Below are 22,223 nucleotides of genomic sequence, written 5' to 3' on the forward strand. Positions count from 1 at the left end.
AGAGAGAGGAACAACATGATGAGGGGAGGAAACAGAGGAGAGAGAGAGAGGAACAACATGATGAGGGGAGGAAACAGAGGAGAGAGAGAGGAGAGGGAAAGTTAGTTCTCCCACCAAAATGCCTGCGTGGGGGAACGGCCCTTTACAACAGCAAGTTACTGTCTCCATTCATCAAGAGGGGAGCGACTCAAACAGCTAGTCAATGTGTTCTGACAACCACACACACAGTTCGTTATCCAGGGTGCTGCTTTGGGGCGATTTTACATGGAGACAGACAAAGACCTAAAGAGTGTGTGTGTGAGTGATGGGGGGGGCTTACAGAGAGTAATTAGCTGTGAGTATCTCTCTTTTTAATCTGCATGCAAATACACAATCAAAATATTCACAAAGGAATCTGCAACATATGCCCCACACACACACACACACACACACACACACACACACACACACACACACACACACACACACACACACACACACACACACACACACACACACACACACACACACACACACACACACACACACACACACACACACACACACACACACACACACACACACACACCTTTCAGCCTCAGTTATTTCCAGGAATGAAAAAGGGTAAAGCGGAAGTGAAGGGGCGATCTCGCCTGCCGCCCATCAGCCAGTGAGGAATTGCATCTTGGGCTTTTTTTATACCTTGCTTTGAGGAATATAAACATACAGTTCTACAGTACGTCCTGTGAGCGTGACATCCTGCCCACCCGGCTGAGAGAATCCCTACGCTGTATGAATGGATAATCGCAGACTGCTCAGCTAAAAGGTGAATGGCCAGGCGGGCCTGTCACAGAGCTGGAGACCTCTCAAACTCTGGACCATTTTCATAAGGAAAGGCCATTAGTATGAGTGCAACGCCATGCGCAGAAATTGATTTGGCCTTTTGCGTCACAACCTTGAGGGGCGTCTCACATCTGAAGAGAAGGGGAAGGACGGTGGATTGCCGGGGAAAGTGTTGAAACTTGTAATGGAGGAAAGAGCCGAAGTAAACAAACTCTCTGCAGTTGTAGATATTGAGCAGACAGTCTAAGAGCGAAGGAGGAGGGATGTGAGGCTTCTCTCACCAGGAAGGTTGGACAGGACATGTATGATCTCACCGCCATGACCTTTCATTCACAGGAGTAGACTTTAAAAAAGGTGATCCTGCTGCTTCTAAGGTCATGACCTCGCTCTCAGTTCACGCCTCCTCTCTCCTCATTGTTCCTTCTTTACCACTTCTTTGCCAAGCTGTCAACTCCTATTGGCTCTAATAGAAGCCCCCAGCTTACAGTGTGACAGACATAATCAGGTTTGGAAGAACAGCTTGAGCCTCTGGGACGAATGTAGAACGGGGAGGAAAGACGGAGGAAGAGGTGACAATGGTGATGGGAAGGGTGAGAGGAAGACGAGTAGCAGGATTAAAAATAAAGAGCGGGGGAAGAAGAGGAGACGAGGAGGATCATTGCAGGAGGAGAAACAGAGGGGCGCCAGAATTAACAGAGCCAGCGAAATATTTAGGGATTGTTAACGGACGATATTAAGTAAAAACATGCGATTAGAAGAATAATGCTTTCTAGATTTACTTTTAATTCTTTATTCAGTAAAGTTGCTACGACGCATCCTATCTTTCCCCTCATAATGCTACATTGTGAACAAACCCGTGGAGGAGCTGCCATCTTATTTTAGCTGCCATCTTATGTTAGCTGCTACCTTATGTAAGCTGCTATCTTATGTTATCTGCAATCTTATGTTAGCTGCTACCTTATGTAAGCTGCTATCTTATGTTAGCTGCTAGTTTATGTTATCTGCCATCTTATGTTAGCTGCTACCTTATGTAAGCTGCTATCTTATGTTAGCTGCTAGTTTATGTTATCTGCCATCTTATGTTAGCTGCTACCTTATGTTAGCTGCTACCTTATGTAAGCTGCTATCTTATGTTAACTTGCTAGTTTATGTTATCGGCTAGTTTATGTTATCTGCCATCTTATGTTAGCTGCTACCTTATGTTAGCTGCAATCTTATGTTAGCTGCTAGTTTATGTTAGCTGCTACCTTATGTTAGCTGCTACCTTATGTAAGCTGCTATCTTATGTTAGCTGCTAGTTTATGTTATCGGCTAGTTTATGTTATCTGCCATCTTATGTTAGCTGCTACCTTATGTTAGCTTCTATCTTATGTTAGCTGCTAGTTTATGTTATTGGCTAGTTTGTTATCTGCCATCTTATGTTAGCTGCTACCTTATGTAAGCTGCTATCTTATGTTAGCTGCTAGTTTATGTTATCTACCATCTTATGTTAGCTGCTATCTTATTTTATCTGCCATCTTATGTTAGCTGCTACCTTATGTGAGCTGCTACCGTATGTGAGCTGCTACCTTATGTTAACTGCTACCTTATGTGAGCTGCTACCTTATGTGAGCAGCTACCTTATGTGAGCTGCTACCTTATGTAAGCTGCTACCTTATGTAAGCTGCTACCTTATGTAAGCTGCTACCTTATGTGAGCAGCTACCTTATGTTAGCTGCTACCTTATATTAGCTGCTACCTTATGTAAGCTGCTACCTTATGTAAGCTGCTAGTTTATGTTAGCTGCTAGTTTATGTGAGCTGCTAGTTTATGTGAGCTGCTAGTTTATGTGAGCTGCTACCTTATGTTAACTGCTACCTTATGTAAGCTGCTATCTTATATTACCTGCTAGTTTATGTTAGCTGCAATCTTATGTTAGCTGCTATCTTATGTTATCTGCCATCTTATGTGAGCTGATACCTTATGTGAGCTGATACCTTATGTTAACTGCTATCTTATGTAAGCTGCTATCTTATATTAGCTGCTAGTTTATGTTAGCTGCAATCTTATGTTAGCTGCTGTCTTATGTTATCTGCCATCTTATGTTAGCTGCTATCTTATGTGTGCTGCTACCGTATGTTAGCTGCTACCTTATGTAAGCTGCTAGTTTATGTAAGCTGCTATCTTATGTAAGCTGCTATCTTATATTAGCTGCTAGTTTATGTTAGCTGCTATCTTATGTAAGCTGCTATCTTATGTTAGCTGCTAGTTTATGTTATCGGCTAGTTTATGGCTAGTTTATGTTATCTGCCATCTTATGTTAGCTGCTATCTTATGTGTACTGCTACCGTATGTTAGCTGCTACCTTATGTAAGCTGCTAGTTTATGTTAGCTGCTATCTTATGTAAGTTGCTATCTTATATTAGCTGCTAGTTTATGTTAGCTGCTATCTTATATTAGCTGCTGTCTTATGTTATCTGCCATCTTATGTTAGCTGCTATCTTATGTGTGCTGCTACCGTATGTTAGCTGCTACCTTATGTAAGCTGCTAGTTTATGTTAGCTATTATCTTATGTTAGCTGCTACCTTATGCAAGCTGCTATCTTATGTTAGCTGCTAGTTTATGCAAGCTGCTATCTTATGTTAGCTGCTAGTTTATGTTAGCTGTTATTTTATGTTAGCTGCTACCTTATGCAAGCTGCTATCTTATGTTAGCTGCTAGTTTATGTTAGCTGTTATTTTATGTTAGCTGCTACCTTATGCAAGCTGCTATCTTATGTTAGCTGCTAGTTTATGTTAGCTGTTATTTTATGTTAGCTGCTACCTTATGCAAGCTGCTAGTTTATGTTAGCTGCTAGTTTATGTTAGCTGTTATTTTATGTGAGCTGCTATCTTATGTTAGCTGTTAGCTAACGTTAACGGAGCGAGGTTGCATCGAGTGACATTATGATGCATTCAATATATTCATATATTCAGTAAACATGTATTGCGAAGGTAAACGTTATCATGTAATTATCTGCTATAGATGACAAAAAACATTAAAAAATAAATAAATACATCGACTTCGAGATGGTTGAAGCAATCTTTCAGGACGGTGGTGAAAAAAGTGTGTGTATACAAGCTGCTATAACAAAACGATTGTATTGGTCGATATGGCTCCGTATTGACAGCAACATTATATCATTATAAAAACTACCCTCCACAAATATTTCAACATCCACAAGCTTAGATAAGCAGTGCAGCTGACCCGATGGGTTGTGTATCAACCGTCACAAGAAATAAACATCACATCACTTTAAATTCCCAGACTGAACACACAAGGCGCCTGCACGGTGCCAGCATCACATCAAGTCAACCCGATCAGCTGACACTCTGCAGACAGCCTCGTGCAGCCGTCTGTAAACTGAACAAACATTAATGAAATACTTAACAGCAATTCCTACCAAGAATGAAATCTAACATTTGGAAATACACCAAAAATCTGCTAAACTGAAGGATTTAGAACTCTTTGAATTCTTTCCTTTGAAAAAAAATTTTTTTGCGGCAGAGCCTGCATAGGATTTATTAGGGCAGAGTACATTTCCATGCTGCTCATCACTGGGGAACTTGATTGATATGATCTGATGTGATGTGATTTGACAGCGGTGGAAGAAAGGAGTAAGGGAGGAAGGGGTGTGGAGGGAGAGATGGGACTTAAAAGCAGAAGATGGAGGCAGGGGGAGAGGAGAGGAAGTGAGCGGCAGGATATGAAAGGCTGGAATGTGATGGAGGGAGATAAAGGGGGAGAGAGAAGAAGAGGAGAGAAGACGGGATTAACGGTGTAATGAAGAAAGGAGAAGGAGGAAGAGGGGATGGAGGAACTGCAGGGTGGAGAGAGAGAGAGCAAGGTACGAGCGATGATTGGTTAGAGATGGAGAGGAAGCAGGGAAGATGGAGGACAGGAAGGAAGAGAGTGTACAATATTAAAGGTTTAGCCTGAAGGAGTGAGAGAAAGGGGGATGAAGGATGGAGGGATAACATTTGGTGTGAAACTGTAGACAGTGTGGAACAATAAGGGAGGGGAGATGGAGAAGGACGAGTTCAATTAGTTTCAGCTGTAGACGTAAAGTCAGAGTATGGAAGGAGGAGAGGAAGATAATAAAAGAAGGGAGGATGAGGATGAATAGGCCGAGGGAGGAGGAAGACAAAGAGGGAGGGTAATGCTACTAAAGCCTCCAACTCAGATATGAAGCTTCATATATTATAGAAAATTGGCCATTGCGGGAAATGCAGTGCAATTAAAAAAGGGCATATTGCTCTGAATGGCTTTCACTATGCGTTTCCAGCGGGCAGCTTCTGAGCAGTGGAACAGATCTTTTAGGGGAATTTCTGATTGTTCTTGGAGTTCATCCGGAGTGAAGGAATTACCCCGACCCCGTTGTCCTCTCCCGGTGACCGCACGTACACGTGACAATGTGTCATCATAACCTCATATGTGGCCCGGAACGTAAACATGGTGAGGAAATCTGTAATCTCACATCTAGAACTGATTATAGAGCAGCTCTGTGGTTGGAGGATAAGGACTCACCTTGACGATATCACCCAGGTAAACATCCTCCATCTTGTTTGGCACCGTCATCTGGAAGATCCGACCCACGACCGCTGAGGAGTCTGGGAAGGCAGTGGGAGCGGCTGTGTTCTGCTGAGTCGCCGTAGTCTCCACGGCCTCCAGCGCACGGATACTTTCCGTCACTTCGTGGAAGTCGTGAAGGAGCGAGGAGTGCATGGAGGCCTCCAGGTCGCTCCTCCTGCCTCCACTCTCACTTTCTCCTCCTCCGTCCATCAGCACCATCTCGCCCAGCACGTCGATCTCCACGTCCGCACGGACCGGCGGAGCGAGCCAGCCGGCCGCGGCCAGCAACAAGCCCAGCAGCAAGGCTCTAGTCCTGGGTAGTCTCACGTCGAGGCCCCTGCTCGCCCCCAAACTTAACTTATTGCGCATTCTTTTCCCTTTGTCGGCCTGTCAATGATGCAGAAAAAAAATAAATGTCCAAGTGGGAGGGGGGACTTATGGGGGAGCATGCACCCCCGACAGATAGAGCAAATCCCTCCTTTCAAATCTCCCTCCCTCTCAGTCTCCGCCCACCCTGCTGCAGAGAACGCTCTCCTGCTTTGCCTGGCGCCGGGGAAGAATCTTCCCTCCTCCTTCTGTTCCTCCTCCTCCTCCTCTTTTGTCCTCCTTTCTCCCTCCCTCGGCTTTATTCTTCCTCTTCTCCTCGGCCTTTTGTGCTCAGCCCTCAGAGGTTTCGGAGTCCCATTGTGCCGAGCGCCTTCGAGATCTGTGAGGAGACAAGAAACAGAAGCACGGTTAGAGGAGCTGCTCTCAGAGCGGGGGGGGGAATACAGACATACAGCTTCTCACCACTCGATACTGCACAACCTAAACACCTCGACTTAAAGCGCCACAACTGAATCAAAAGTCAATCCCTTGATAAGTTCGGCCCCTTAAACTGATTTGTGCCACGCAAATCTCATTGTCGATAGAAATCCATCATGGAGGGGGGCGGGGGCAGGAGGGGGATGTTATCAGTGTGGCGGAGTAATCACATTAGTTCTTGCAACAATTCTGCCGCTCTCACTTTCACCCTCTCACAAGCACATGTATGTATTTATCTTAACGGGTGGGACGAGACGGACAAAGTGAAGGTGATGCACGCTGGGACTCGGGATTAGCCAACAATGTCCAACCGGTCAAAGCTTTTATTGGAAGCGCTAATGAATGCATGCCATCATCTATTGTGAGAGGGGTCAAACAGAGTGTGTGTGTAGGTGTGTGTGTGGGGGAGGGGGGGGGGCGAAGATAGAGCAGAGAGAGAGTTTGTGTCCATTGTCAGTGTGGAGGACTGAACTCTGGGGTTTGTTATTCATACAAGTCTTTCATGAGGAGAGGATCCCCCTGTGTGTGTGTGTGTGTGACAAATGATTTCCCTCGAGGGCTTTCGTTAGAGAGAAAGAGGAGAATGAAAGAAGGAGAAAGAAAACGAGGCAGAGAGAGCGCCCCCCCCGCTGTGACTCCATTCTGCCCCGGAGCAGATGCCCGCTGGATAAAGTGAAATCACTGCAGGAACTCCCCGGCAACGACAACACAAGGCCTCCCAGGTAGCTTTTGACCGACTAGAAAAGCGTCTTTGTTGTTGCTCGCCCTCGCCTCGCCTCACCTTTGGACCAAACTTTGTTTTTAATCACGAGCGCTCAAGAACGCTTTCATCCCAAAGAGTGAACTTCAGCTCGACGACTCCTGGGCTTTGTGAAAGTCAAGACTTTCCTTGATGCAACCTTGGAATTATTATTTGGAGCGTTAAAGTTTTAACAAGCCCTCTGAAAAGTAGTCCAAGATGGCTGCCGGGGATAAACTCCATCCCTTTCATGTAGGTTACCTTCGACTGCAGCATACCTCCCATTTCCCCTCATTGCTTGTTCATGCTTATTCTTTCATCGCGTCAGTGCAGAGATTAATGCTCTGAGGGACGATTGTCTGGAAGACTTTCCCACATGTTGATCATCTGGGAGGCGTGAGGGCGGCGAGGGAAACTGAAAGACACTGGATGCTGACGTGAACCAAACTGTTCAGACAGAGAAGTGATGTAATCATATACAACCTGCGTGAGAGTGACGTAGTGATGGTTCCTTGATTCATGCTGAATGAACAACAGCTGATGAGCACACAAGGAACTTTGACTGTAAATCAAACCGCCACACAACACGACACTTCCCTCGGGAAGCCGCTGCTCGTCTCTCGCAGTTCTTTTACAAAACGTACGTCCTTATCTGAACCCAAACGCGATGTTCTCCTAACCCTAATAAACATCAACAGGTTCTGCAACGATCACTGGTGTTGCTGCACGATCGTAGCAGATTTTATACGGACACAAACAAAAAAGGAGTTTTTGTGACTTCTGTGATGAAAGCTGCAGTTACCCACAATCCTCAGAGTTATTGATGCTGGTGAAGTCACAAAGAAAGAGCGTGTTTAGAATTGGCTCCGTGTTTCAACTGCTCACAGTTCTGACTGCAGACTTTTATAAAGTCACGCAAACGCTTTGTTTTCATGGACGCTCGTGATTTTCTTCAAGAATCCTGGAGGTTAATTTATATTGTATTAAGCACAGCAGCTGCTCCGCTAACTGAAAGGACATGAAGTGCAGTGTTCCCCCAGGTTTACTGCTTTGGAGGGGCGCTCACCGTGCGTGCGTGGCGCGGGGAGATTGCGTGCGCGGTTTCTATTTAGTTCTCCCCTCTCCTTTCTTCCGCTCTGTAGGTGTGTGCGCCAGCTGAAGTGAAGACAGCCGCCGGTCAGGAACACGCTGTCCTTCAGCACGTCTGCTTTTTAGTCAAATATGTCGCCGGATACCAACGAAGAAGACAAATACTCCAGCAGACTTCTTTTACATGTATCCTTTCAGGAAACCTGTAAACACAATATGTCTACGGGTTACACCTAGCTTTGTCTTTAAGGGGTCACACGTCAAAGAACACCCAAGGAGTCGGAACATTATATCAGGTTTATATTATAACATGTCTCCTGGAGGCCGTACAGTAGCTGCTCAGGGACTCAAATACACATCCAGACACCAACATGCCGCTCATCTCCACCTATAAATAAACAGTTAACTGGACGGGGAGCGGGCGCAGCAGAGAGGAGACTTGGGAGAGTGCAGATAGGATCATCTGTTATCAGAGAACACAATTTGAACAGAGCTCTGTGAAATCTATAGTTAGCAAAGAGCAGATTTCCTACGTGGTGTTAATGACGGATGTCTCGCTCCAGAACACGACTTCTGATCCGAGAGGAGCTGCTAACGTGGAGAATCAACAACCAACAGCAGTTCTGTTGGATTTGCTGCTTTTCTCAGTTGTGAATTGAATATTTCTGGGTTTTAAGACGGTTAGCCAGGACATCTGAGAGCATCATCTTGGGGTTTGAGAGCTGTCCTGACTAATCTGCTCAGAAACTGGGATATTCTGTCCCGACCAGAAGCCCAAATAACCTCCAGACGCTGTGATCCTCCACTCCTCCATTACACCTCGTACAAAGTGTCTGCTGGGGGAGAAAGGAGACGTCCCAGGTGGCACCCTGAGACCTGAGAGAGACTTTAATGCTGTCTCTGGGGTACGATGGGATGGAGGACGGGGGACGGGAGGAGCGAGCTTTGAAAGCACCAAAAAGGTACAATTTCGAGAGGCTTTGATTTCTTCCCACGGGGAGGAAAAAAAGAGAAGCTTCAGGTAACAAACACAACATGTTCAAAATGACTCAAACCGACTCGAGCTTTAGTTTCAACCGTTACAGAACGAGCTTGGCTAGAACTCTGAGGAAAACCCTTCACTGGACTTCATCTCAGCCAACAAGGACACAGAAACGACACTCAGCGGCCAATTAAATGAGAGGAATTCCCACACGGGAGCCAATTTGAGAGATCTTCCTGTCAAGGACGAAACACTGGCACTTCAGTGGCACTTAAAAGTCCACTCCTCCGCTGTTCCCTCCTTCAATCTCACGTTCACTCCCCCTCCTCTTCCCCCGTCTCTCCTGCCGTCACCTTTCAATCCTCCAAAGTCTCAGCTGACGTCTCTATTATTGTCTCAGGCGGGACGAGAGCGGCCTGAGAAACAGAAGGAGGGCCGAGTGGGAGCCGTTGTAAAGAGGGTCACAAGTTCCCAGACTGACAAGTGACACTGACGCCAGAGAGGAAGCAAATATTATCACACACACACACACACACACACACACACACACACACGATAAATGACTTTAAACTCGTTGAAGATTATGGATTTTGGATTTACTCCAATGCACGTTGACTCCGTCTTATACATTACGAGCTGTGAGACACTGCAAGTTTGCAGCCGTATTACATTACGCTTCACCTTCACAATGAGATTGGGATGTTTAGCACAGAGATTAGACACATGTGAGGTGTTAATCCGGCGCTCTCATCTGCAGTGAGATTATGTCTCCGGCGTGACGATCCGGCACGTGTGTATTGTTCTTTATAGTGTGCATGCCAGAGACAACGTGTGTTTATGATCATTTACAGCTCATTATGGGCTGTTTATGGATGGATTTCAACACAGCATCTGTCCGCTCCATTTAAATATCTAGAAATTAATCTGCGTTCACACTCGCAATTACATTTTGTAATTTGGCTGCAAAACGAACCAGTCACACACACACACACACACACACACACACACACACACACACACACACAGTGTTAGCTGTTCCTGCAGCGAGCGGATGCACCGTGTGTGTGAACATAAGGTGCGTCACGCTGAATTACTAATCAAATGATAATCACATGTTAATAATAATCATTTTTATTTGTAAAGCTTTCAAAGATAAAAGCAATCTCAAGGCGCTGGATGTTAAGAAGTGATTTGCAAAAATGAACAAACAAATGTTTTTGAGCGACTTTGTCCCGGGTCAGCGGCGTGTTCCCGTGTAAGAGGACTGTTAATGCATCCAGATGTTTGGGGGGGGGGGCGGGGGCATGTGCTTTACAAACTGATGACATTTTGCAAAGCGTGTCAGAATATTTGTGCATCAGACTGAAGAGTCCGTCTGCACACTGACTTCTGAACATCTTCAACTGCTCTTTGGAATCAAAGGCAGATTAATAACCTATAACTCCTAAAACTGCACAGATGAAGTGACCGCGTCGTGACACGGTCGTGTTTAACGAGAGCAGAACTCCTTCAGAGGAACAACAAACATGTGATGACCCGAGAGGTGGGAGAAAAGATCCTGCGATAAAAACAGAATCACGAGAACAACTACTACAAACCCGACAAAACAACTCCCGCTGGAACCTTCCGGCCACTCCTGGATCACCAGCTGTGTGTGTGTGTGTGTGTGTGTGTGTGTGTGTGTGTGTGTGTGTGTGTGTGTGTGTGTGTGTGTGTGTGTGTGTGTGTGTGTGTGTGACGGGCAGAGCAGCAGATGTAAACCTGCCTCAAAACACAGAGTTCTGGGAAAGACTGTGGAGCGGAAACATCACAGCACTCAGGGAGGGGCTAAAATGTAAATATGGTCTCTCTAACACATCAGGGGGGGACATCAAGGGGGGACATCAGGGGGGGACATCAGGGGGGGACATCAGGGGGGACATCAGGGGGGACATCAGGGGGGACATCAGGGGGGACATCAGGGGGGGACATCAGGGGGGGACATCAGGGGGACATCAGGGGGACATCAGGGTAACTTTAAGTTACAGGCAGCGTTTGTATTTGGTGTAAAACTTGATCTTCTTGAAGACCTTTCATTAAACTTCAGTGAATGTTTCCTCTGTAATCTTATGAACACTTCAAGTGCACAGCGGACTGCAGGAGAAATCAGCGCCAGATGTTCTGAGTCGTTGAGATATAAAAGTCATAAAAACCTTAAATATTGCAGAAGAGGAACATTTGAGGAAAGTGACAGTTTGAGCTCCAGATGTACGAGGACACGGCGGGGGATCTGTCACGGGACATACTGAAGGTGGGCCGGGTTCTCCGGACCTCCCTGCGCTCTGAAAACACACGGGGAAGGTTCGTATCCAGTTACACAGACGACCTGCAGCGCCTCTTATTATCCCAGAACAGGATCTGATCCACAAACACTCCTCTCGTCCATCTTCCAGCAGCATTAAAAACATCCTCTCTGTTCCAACTGTGACTTTAGAACAGAACTCTAATCTGAAACGTGAACTTCAGGATCAAAGAAAGAGAACAACATCCTGCGGTTTGAAAACATTGTTCATGTTTCCTGCCCACCGCCCTCTGCCCCCACCGCCCTCTCTGGTCTTTAACTTCCTCAAAATGAGGATTTAATTTGAGGCGAAGCACAAAAATAAAATTAAAATGAACCCGGCGAGACGAATCCTGGTGACTGCGTCTCTTCTGCGGACGCAGCCAAAACACACGTCCACTTTGATTACAGTTGGGTTTAGGATCGTCGGAGCATCAGCGCTTTCGCTTATAAGGCTTTTCAGAGAGAGAAGGTGTGAGTGTGAGTGTGCGTGTGCGTGTGTGAAGGCCAACAGCTCATAAGGGGAAAGTGCCGCGATGCTTTGCGCATCTCAGTGGACTAATTATAACACTGCAGCCGCTGCAGAAATGAAACATGAAAGAATTAACAATTACAGAGAGAGAGAGAGAGACAGAGGGGGGGAGACAGAGAGAGACAGAGGGGGGGAGACAGAGAGAGACAGAGGGGGGGAGACAGAGAGAGACAGAGGGGGGAGACAGAGAGAGACAGAGGGGGGGAGACAGAAGATGAGGAGGAGGAAATACAATTATTGTTAAAGAATGTGTAGGTAGCAGAGTAATTACATTTCAGCCCAATTAGACTCTGTGTTCATCTCAAACTCCTCAAACTCTTTCTCATGCAAGTATGTTTATACTGTGTGTGTGTGTGTGTGTGTGTGTGTCCACTCCTAGTGGACTAAAAAGTTTTAAGTCGAGGACAGCACAACCTCGTCCTGCTGGGACCACCAGCGAAGACGTGAGAAACAGTGACAGCTGGAGTCAGCTGGTCGTGTGTGTGCAAGTGTGTGTGTGTGTGTGTGTGTGTGAGAGAGATGGACAGCTGGGGACAGCTGCTGGTGTGACAGAAAATGACAGCCGGGCAACACGAGACATTCTATATGCGAAACCACACACACCCCTCTTCAAGCCCTCTCCCTTAACACACCGCTGCACACTTGCTAATCTGTGTCCTTTAATCCAAGGGTGCGCTTCAATCCGTGACCACCCACACACACACCTCTCTGATCGGGGTAAATAACTGAACAGTGACTTGGACATCAACACAGTCGGAGGTTAAAGGTCTCCCCGTGCTGTGGGGTGTTATAAAAGTCTTATTTTAGATGAGACTCTTCTGTCTGAGGCAGAGAAGTGTCCAGTGTCATTTTAAATACATTTATACATCAGATGCAGGTGTGTTTCAGGTTAGGACGGCAGGAGGAGCAGCTGCTCTAAACACACACCATCTGACTGATGACTCAGCACTTCTCAAAGGTGCAGATGTGATGATACCAGATATGAGAAGCTTGATTAACAGTCCAACACATTTCTTTTAGGTTGAACACAACATATGTTAACAGTGTGATCTGCTGCAGGATGCAAACACTTCCTGGTCTCTAACACAAAGTGTGTCAGCAGGTATTCTGTTCATACACACTGCAGTGACCTAGATACACTGGTTACATGTAAGTGTGTGTATAGCTATCTCCTCCATGCAGGTCATCAATTCTCATCTGTGTCCGTCATATCTGCCACACACACACACACACACACACACACACACACACACACACACACACACACACACACACACACACACCTTTCTTCATAGATCAACAACTGTTTAAAAGTGTCGAGAGGCGGCGAGCAGAGCTGGACTTCATGCACCGCTGCTCACACACACATCTGTCAGTCAGTTCGCTTTTAATTTTACCCAGAAAGTTCATAATTCACTGGAGCCAGTATCTGAGATCTATCTCTGCCCCCCCCCCCCTCCCTCCACGGTCACTGCAGATGTCTCAGCTCTTCATCTCCAAGATAATAGCCGATAGCCTCACGGACTGAGCAATGTGACCTCCAACTCACTGGCAGCGTGTCAGAGGAACCAGAGATCAGATGTTTGGCCAGGCTAAAGATGTCTGCTAAATATATCCCAGTCAACCAGAGCGAGTCAGCGAGCCGTGTTCAGCTGCTGATCACTCCATGTTCTTCCTTCAACGCTGCGCCGAATGTTACTTAATGCTCCGCTGTAAAGAGATAAAGCTCACGAGGAATCATATCTGAGAAGATTTTGGAGCTCATCCTCTGCAAGGGATGGAAACCTTCAGAAATAATATCGTAACTACTGCATGTTGTTAATGGTCCTGAGGGTCAGAGGAGGGACAAGCACAAGGGGTTGTTACCTTTATAAAAGAACAAACACAAGAGCCTGATGACATCATCGAGAGAGCGAGTCGCACGCTGAGAGGTGGAACGCTGGAGAGTGAATATTAGTTCTAGATGCAATATGTGAAGACGCAGGGAGAGTGTGCGTGTGGAAGCAGCTGAAGAAACATCTATACTCAATCAACAGTCTCATGGGGACGGAAGAGAGACTTAAGAAAGACAGCAACACAACGTACCCTCATCCAGAGACGCAACGTGCCCTCATCCAGAGACGCAACGTACCCTCATCCAGCGACGCAACGTACCCTCATCCAGCGACGCAACGTACCCTCATCCAGCGACGCAACGTACCCTCATCCAGCGACGCAACGTACCCTCATCCAGAGACGCAACGTACCCTCATCCAGCGACGCAACGTACCCTCATCCAGCGACGCAACGTACCCTCATCCAGCGACGCAACGTACCCTCATTCAGGGACACAACGTGCCCTCATTCAGGGACACAACGTGCCCTCATACAGAGACACAACGTACCCTCATCCAGCGACACAACGTACCCTCATCCAGCGACACAACGTACCCTCATACAGCGACACAACGTACCCTCATCCAGACACACAACGTACCCTCATCCAGCGACACAACGTACCCTCATACAGCGACAAAACGTACCCTCATTCAGCGACACAACGTACCCTCATCCAGCGACACAACGTACCCTCATCCAGCGACACAACGTACCCTCATACAGAGACACAACGTACCCTCATACAGAGACACAACGTACCCTCATCCAGCGACACAACGTACCCTCATACAGCGACACAACGTACCCTCATACAGCGACACAACGTACCCTCATACAGCGACACAACGTACCCTCATACAGCGACACAACGTACCCTCATACAGCGACACAACGTACCCTCATACAGCGACACAACGTACCCTCATACAGAGACACAACGTACCCTCATACAGAGACGTACCCTCATACAGAGACACAACGTACCCTCGTACAGAGACACAACGTACCCTCATACAGAGACACAGAGACACAACGTACCCTCATACAGAGACACAACGTACCCTCATACAGAGACACAACGTACCCTCATCCAGAGACACAATGTACCCTCATAGAGAGACACAACGTACCCTCATCCAGAGACACAACGTACCCTCATCCAGCGACACAACGTACCCTCATCCAGCGACAAAACGTACCCTCATTCAGCGACACAACGTACCCTCATCCAGCGACACAACGTACCCTCATCCAGCGACACAACGTACCCTCATTCAGCGACACAACGTACCCTCATACAGAGACACAACGTACCCTCATACAGAGACACGACGTACCCTCATACAGAGACGTACCCTCATACAGAGACACAACGTACCCTCATACAGAGACACAGAGACACAACGTACCCTCATACAGAGACACAACGTACCCTCATACAGAGACACAACGTACCCTCATACAGCGACACAACGTACCCTCATTCAGCGACACAACGTACCCTCATACAGAGACACAACGTACCCTCATACAGAGACACAACGTACCCTCATCCAGAGACACAACGTACCCTCATACAGAGACACAACGTACCCTCATACAGAGACACAACGTACCCTCATACAGAGACACAACGTACCCTCATACAGAGACACAACGTACCCTCATACAGAGACACAACGTACCCTCATACAGAGACACAACGTACCCTCATACAGCGACACAACTCAATTTCAGGCAGTCTTTTCAAAATAAACTTCCTGTCTCGCTCCACACTGGACAGGATCTTGGGGGAAATTCAGCTGTGTTCAGACCCATCTACCCCCCCCCCCCTCCTTACACATACATAGTGGATAATAACAGTCTGGTTTATGCATCAGTTGGGCTGAAGTAATATAACCTCAATACGACCTCATGAAGTTATTTCTGTTGCTCCTGACGAGACTTTAAATATAAAACTGCTCGTTATGTCAGTCGGGACTAACCAGCAGACACACAGGAGGAGAGAGAAGTGTACGTGATGATACACACAGGGGAGGGGGAACAGTGCCTCCCACCTGTGCAGGCAGAGAACATGAGTCCACCAGTGGAAGCAGAGACAGAAGTGTGTGAGGGAGGTGTTGGTGTTTGGAGTTCATCTGCAGCAGCAGCAGCAGGGGACACAGAGAAGCTGAGGGATTCAAAGCATCAGGAGACTTCATGCAGGCCTCAGGATAACAACCGTCTCATATCATGTAAACCAGGGAGCCTGACACACAGACCTGCGGATGCTCCTACAAAGCGCAGACGTATGTACTTTCAACACACACACACACACACGCACACGCACACGCACACACACACACACTATGTGTGTGTTGTCTGCAGGGACTGAAGGAGGCTGCACGGTGCGATAGCTCCTCTCTCCCCTCGCTGCCCTAATGACTTTCTCTCTGCCTCCTCTCTCTGGCGGGTAAGTGGGTGAGAGTCTTTTAAAGTGCAGTCCTGTACCTTCTAATAGCACAGAGCAAACGATGAACGTATTGGCTATGCTAGTGAGTCTGTTAGCGCCTCAGAATAACAACGAAGCGGAGGGAAGATGCTACGGATGAATTAGCACCCTTCAACGAAGAGTTCCACACACTTCTCACGAAAAGGAACAGAAAGGTTGTTTTACTTTAGGTCGTAAAGGTTTGAGCCTCAAACTGGATTCACATCATTCCTGCTGATTACAGACAAGCAGCAGACAAACAGCTGCTTTGAGGTGAACTTCAAGAGGAGGCGGCGAACCAGCCGACGGCTGCGGACTCACGGAGCAGATGATGGCGGCGCTGCAGGAACGCTTACAACCCGCTCTGACGCAAAAGCATTCTGGAGGACACTTCTGGTATCGCTGTGGTTTCTGATGTTAGAAGTAACGATGGTCTGACTGATCAAACATTTCATATTTAGAGGTGAAAATGTTCTGAACTCATCAAACATAAAGAAACGTGGAGTTATAGAAGAGCTGCAAACACAACGCCTTCAGGTGCTCAAGGAATCAGAAGATCCTCAGCTGCCGGTACCTTTGTTCACAACTTCCTCCAAGTTATTTATAAAGCGGTCCAATAATAACCGTCACGTGATGAACTGCAGTCCGTTTGCCCTTGAAGATTATCGCTTTATTAAATTGAGATGCTCTTTGAAGAGGCAACTATGTAAACAATCCCCCCCCCCCGAGGTCCGGAGCTACAGATGGAGGTCAAAGTTAACACTTGAAGGACATTCAGGAACACTAAGCTGCTCCACTTCTCCTCACCTGTCTGTCTCTGCCCAGCTTCCTGCTGTCAACCCCCCCCCCCCCCCGTGCTCATTCTCTCTCCACCCCCCCTCCCCTCCCAGTGTCTGACTTTCTGCAACGTATCCTCGTACAACGTACTGTAGGATCTCTTCAGAAGAGCCGTTATTGTTTTCCCACCAGGTCTGTGTTCAGAAACTCAAATGCTATCAGGTGATGAAGAGTGTGTCATTGTGTCATTACTCCCGTTTGTGTCAAAATAAGTAGCCTACGTGTGAGTGCGTGTGTTGACATGCACCACCTGATGTACACACGCCCCTGCTGCTTGTGTGTGTCTGACTCCAAGCCAGGAAACAATGTCACCTATTGAGAACACACACACACACACACACACACACACACACACACACACTGTTTGACTGTGAGATTTAACATGTCAGGTCTTCTCAAGTCATTTCCTCGGCCTGCTGTATTTGTCTCCAATTGACGCTTCAAAAGCTGTCGGCCAGGTGACACACACACACACACACACACACGTGTCAGATCAGCGAGCTCTTGGCGTTAACGCCGTCAGAAAACCAAAGCAAGCATTTTACTGGATGAGTCTTTATATCGGAGGAATCTTCAATCCAGAAATACCAAGAAAGTTAATTTGTCAAATATTAGTGAAAGTCTGCACTTTTATCTCCTCCCCCGCCCCCAACAACACCCTGCCCAGGCGTCTCCATGGTTACCGTTAGTGGTGACCAGGCAGCCTCCTCCACGTGTGGCTGATTCCACCGCTGACACACAACACGCTCCATGTTGGTGGTGCTCTGCTCTCAGACGTGGAACACGAGGACCACTACGCATCAGTAGCAGGAGATAACTGGGACACACACAGTCACAGGTTCTCAGCTCTCTGACACTAAACACAAGATGTGTTGCTAAAATCAACTAATGGATTAGTTTATACTCGAATACTTTAGTGCGGGACCGCCTCGCTCCCGCAGAGTGAAACAAGCGTACTGTCGGTCGTTAGGCAGGAAGAGTTTCATTATAGAGCTCCATCTTCATGGTTTAAACATCCTAAACACGTCACAGCGTGTGGCTGCTGCGTTGGCAGAGACGTTGACCCACAGTCAGATCTTCTCACGGTATTAAAAGGGTTTTGGCGTGGCGGAGGAATTCCTTCATGGTTGCCCGGGTAACGCAGAGCGCCATTTGGCTCCATGTCCAGAAGACTAAGCAGCCAAAACAAGGGGGCTAATAAAACTGTCCACTGATAAGCAGCTAATGCCCCAGAACTAATGACTGCACTGCCACCCTGTTTCTGTCACACACACACACAAAATGTGTTCAAAACAGCCACAAGTTCCACCATCAGCAGCTCCGTCAGTGACGTCCAGCACTCACATACAGGAAGCTGCCCCGCCCTAATGGCTGCACAGCCACACACACACACACACACACACACACACACACACACACACACACACACACACACACACACACACACACACACACACACACACACACACACACACACACACACACACACACACACACACACACACACACACACACACACACACACACACACACACACACACACACACACACACACACCAAGAAAGAACTCAAGAGTCGTCATACATTTCCGAGAAAATAAGATATTCTCTGAGATAAAAGTGACGACTTTACGAGAAAATATCTGAGATATTATTTTAATTGCTACATTTACGAGAAATAGTTTTTGAAAAAACACATTTGTAAGAAAGCACATTGCTCCGTATTGATTTAAACATCTCTTCACCTCCAGCGCAGCACTGATGGATATTTAGGGTGAGGTCACAACACTAACTTAAACACTTCTTTAAGTCAGCGTGTTCCCCATGCGAGAGCTGGAAGGAGGATTATTCCTGCCGCTGTAATGAGTTCACCCACATGTCTCACTTGTCACTCGTCCTGCTGAGCTCCCTGTGGAGGAGAAACTGCACGTCCATCAAGACGTCTTTCATTACAACGCTGCTGTCCATCCTGCAGGCCCTGCACAACTTGTCTGCAAGGTTCCTTCCTCACGGCGAGCGCGTGTTTCCTGCGTAACGATGCTTTTAGAATCTGTGGTGAGAAATATATTCTGTCTGAGATCAGTGTCTCTGAACACATTTTTCCAGAGTTGATAAGAGCGACGACCTCCGTGAGGATTCTTTAAAGTGGACAGGTGTTGATGAGACTGTGGCTATGGCTCCGGGCCGGCACCAAAACTAAGTGTTACATTCACGGTGACGGGTGTTAACGTCTATAAACATGGACGCAGCACGAACACTCTTAAATTAAGCACGATGTATAAAGAGCTGGTTGAATCCAACACAAGCTGCACGTCAGGACTGCAGAGCAAACACTTTGGCCTTCTGGTCCGTTACTGCTTCATACTGTCATGTATAGAGCTGCTGGTTCTACAGCACTGTGCAGCTCCATGTAACCAGAGAGATGTTTTGTGGATCTCAATCATAGAAAGCATCCCAAATGTTGCACAGAGTGCAGGTAGTGAGGCAGGTAGTGAGGCAGGTAGTGAGGCAGGTAGTGAGGCAGGTAGTGAGGCAGGTAGTGAGGCAGGTAGTGAGGCAGGTAGTGAGGCAGGTAGTGAGGCAGGAGGCGTATAGAGCCCATTGACTCATCGGCATTATGGATTAACTCTCAGAAGAGCCAACAGGCCGACCGTCTGTGTGCTTACACATCTTTATTGGCCTCTATTCTAAATGTTGAAACCATGACAACAGCAACAACCTTCCCTGTCCAACACTCGCAGACCCTCTGGATCTACACTCGCAGACCCTCTGGATCTACACTCTCAGACCCTCTGGATCTACGAGCCAACGTCCACCTGAAGCCCAGTTTCATTTCCACTCTGTTTTCTCAGACTAAGAATAGCGCCGGCTCAGCCCCACACCTTTCACACGCATGGGAGGCTCTTTAAACATTTAATGACCGTTTTATTTTTGAGTTCTGACAAATGTGCAGTATGCGCATCGACAAGTGGTGTTTCAGTCGTGGCAGGAGCATGACTCACAGCAACAGGAGCGTAGCCAACTGTAGGCAGAGGAACGCTGCGGATGCCTCATCCCCTATTTTAGCCCAGAAGGGCCGAGGGAGAGAGAGACACACGGAGAGAGGAAGAGCCTGAAGGATCTAAATCTCATCTCCCAATGTGATAAAGTGGGCTTACTCCACAACATGCACACTCTGTTTTTAACCTTCCTCCCAAAGCTTTCAAAATAGGAAAGAAGAAATATCTCTCCTGTAAGAAGAAGAACCTGTCTCTCCACTTGCACCTGAAGTTTGAGAAGCAGCGAGCCAAAGATTGGACTCATCATGTGGAGGATACACAAGCGTTTCATATCAGAGCAACTCATATGGGGGGGAGGGGGGTGGGGGGTTGACTCCAATCTGCCTTTTGACGAAAATCGTGTTTGCAGAGATGGAAATGTGATAAAACCAAAGCTGCTGTTGGATGAAAAACTAAAGTAAGAAAGTGCGTTTGTAAGAAGTGAAGTCTTCAGGGAAAGAAAGAATAACAGCCTTGTTAGTGTGTGTGTGTGTGTGGGGCACACACATTAACTGATTTTTAATGTCCACGTCTTACTTACTGAGCACTTAACGGATTATGTGAGACAAACTTCATCGTTCAGAATATTTAGTTATTTGTGCACCGTGTACTTCCTGAGTTTTTGTTTCAGAAGTAACAAGAGGGACTTTGTTTCTGTTATCTTTAGTTATCTTTAGTTATCTTAGTTATCTTTAGTTATCTTTACTTATCTTAGTTATCTTTACTTATCTTTACTTATCTTAGTTATCTTTAGTTATCTTTACTTATCCTGGTTATCTTTACTTATCCTAGTTATCTTTACTTATCCTAGTTATCTAACTTATCTTTAGTTATCTTACTTATCTTTAGTTATCTTACTTATCTTTAGTTATCTTACTTATCTTTAGTTATCTTACTTATCTTTAGTCATCTTACTTATCTTTAGTCATCTTACTTATCTTTAGTTATCTTACTTATCTTTAGTTATTTTACTTATCTTTAGTTATCTTACTTATCTTTAGTTATATTAGTTATCTTTAGTTATATTAGTTATCTTTAGTTATCTTTAGTTATCTTTAGTTATCTTACTTATCTTTAGTTATCCTAACTTATCTTTAGTTATATTAGTTATCTTACTTATCTTTAGTTATCTTACTTATCTTACTTATCTTTAGTTATATTAGTTATATTAGTTATCTTTAGTTATATTAGTTATCTTTAGTTATATTAGTTATCTTACTTATCTTTACTTATCTTTAGTTATATTAGTTATCTTTAGTTATATTAGTTATCTTTAGTTATATTAGTTATCTTACTTATCTTTACTTATCTTTAGTTATATTAGTTATCTTACTTATCTTTAGTTATCTTACTTATCTTAGTTATCTTAACTTATCTTTAGTTATCTTACTTATCTTAGTTGTCTTAACTTATCTTTAGTTACCTTACTTATCTTTAGTTATATTAGTTATCTTACTTATCTTTACTTATCATACTTATCTTTAGTTATATTAGTTATCTTACTTATCTTTAGTTATATTAGTTATCTTTACTTATCATACTTATCTTTAGTTATATTAGTTATCTTACTTATCTTTAGTTATATTAGTTATCTTTAGTTATCTTACTTATCTTTAGTTATCTTACTTATCTTTAGTTATCTTACTTATCTTTAGTTATATTAGTTATCTTTAGTTATATTAGTTATCTTAAGTTATCTTACTTATCTTTAGTTATATTAGTTATCTTACTTATCTTTAGTTATCTTTAGTTATCTTACTTATATTTAGTTACCTTACTTATCTTTAGTTATCTTACTTATCTTTAGTTATCTTACTTATCTTTAGTTGTATTAGTTATCTTACTTATCTTTAGTTATCTTACTTATCTTTAGTCATCTTAACTTATCTTTAGTTATCTTAACTTATCTTTAGTTATCTTTACTTATCTTACTTATCTTTAGTTATCTTACTTATCTTTAGTTAAATTAGTTATCTTACTTATCTTAGTTATCTTACTTATCTTTAGTTATCTTACTTATCTTACTTATCTTTAGTTATCTTAACTTATCTTTAGTCATCTTACTTATCTTTAGTTATCTTAACTTATCTTACTTATCTTTAGTTATCTTACTTATCTTTAG

General features: G+C 45.3%; 1 protein-coding gene across 5 annotated transcripts in view; it reads right to left on the reverse strand.

Annotated features, from left to right (window-relative positions):
- Positions 1 to 22,223, reverse strand: part of dag1 (dystroglycan 1) — a 49,388-nt gene that overhangs the window by 19,456 nt on the left and 7,709 nt on the right. For 3 of the 5 annotated variants that reach the window (XM_029431576.1, XM_029431575.1, XM_029431577.1), the window contains exon 3: positions 5,369 to 6,119. In XM_029431576.1, coding sequence (XP_029287436.1) covers positions 5,369 to 5,782 — 414 coding nt within the window. In that variant the 5' untranslated portion in view covers positions 5,783 to 6,119. Of the gene's footprint in view, positions 1 to 5,368; positions 6,120 to 11,219; positions 11,582 to 22,223 lie in introns of those variants that run through there. The other 2 variants (XM_029431578.1, XM_029431579.1) reach the window with 2 other exon arrangements.

The sequence above is a fragment of the Cottoperca gobio genome, chromosome 5 (assembly GCF_900634415.1).
Source record: "Cottoperca gobio chromosome 5, fCotGob3.1, whole genome shotgun sequence".
In the NCBI taxonomy this organism is placed as follows: Eukaryota; Metazoa; Chordata; class Actinopteri; order Perciformes; family Bovichtidae; genus Cottoperca; species Cottoperca gobio.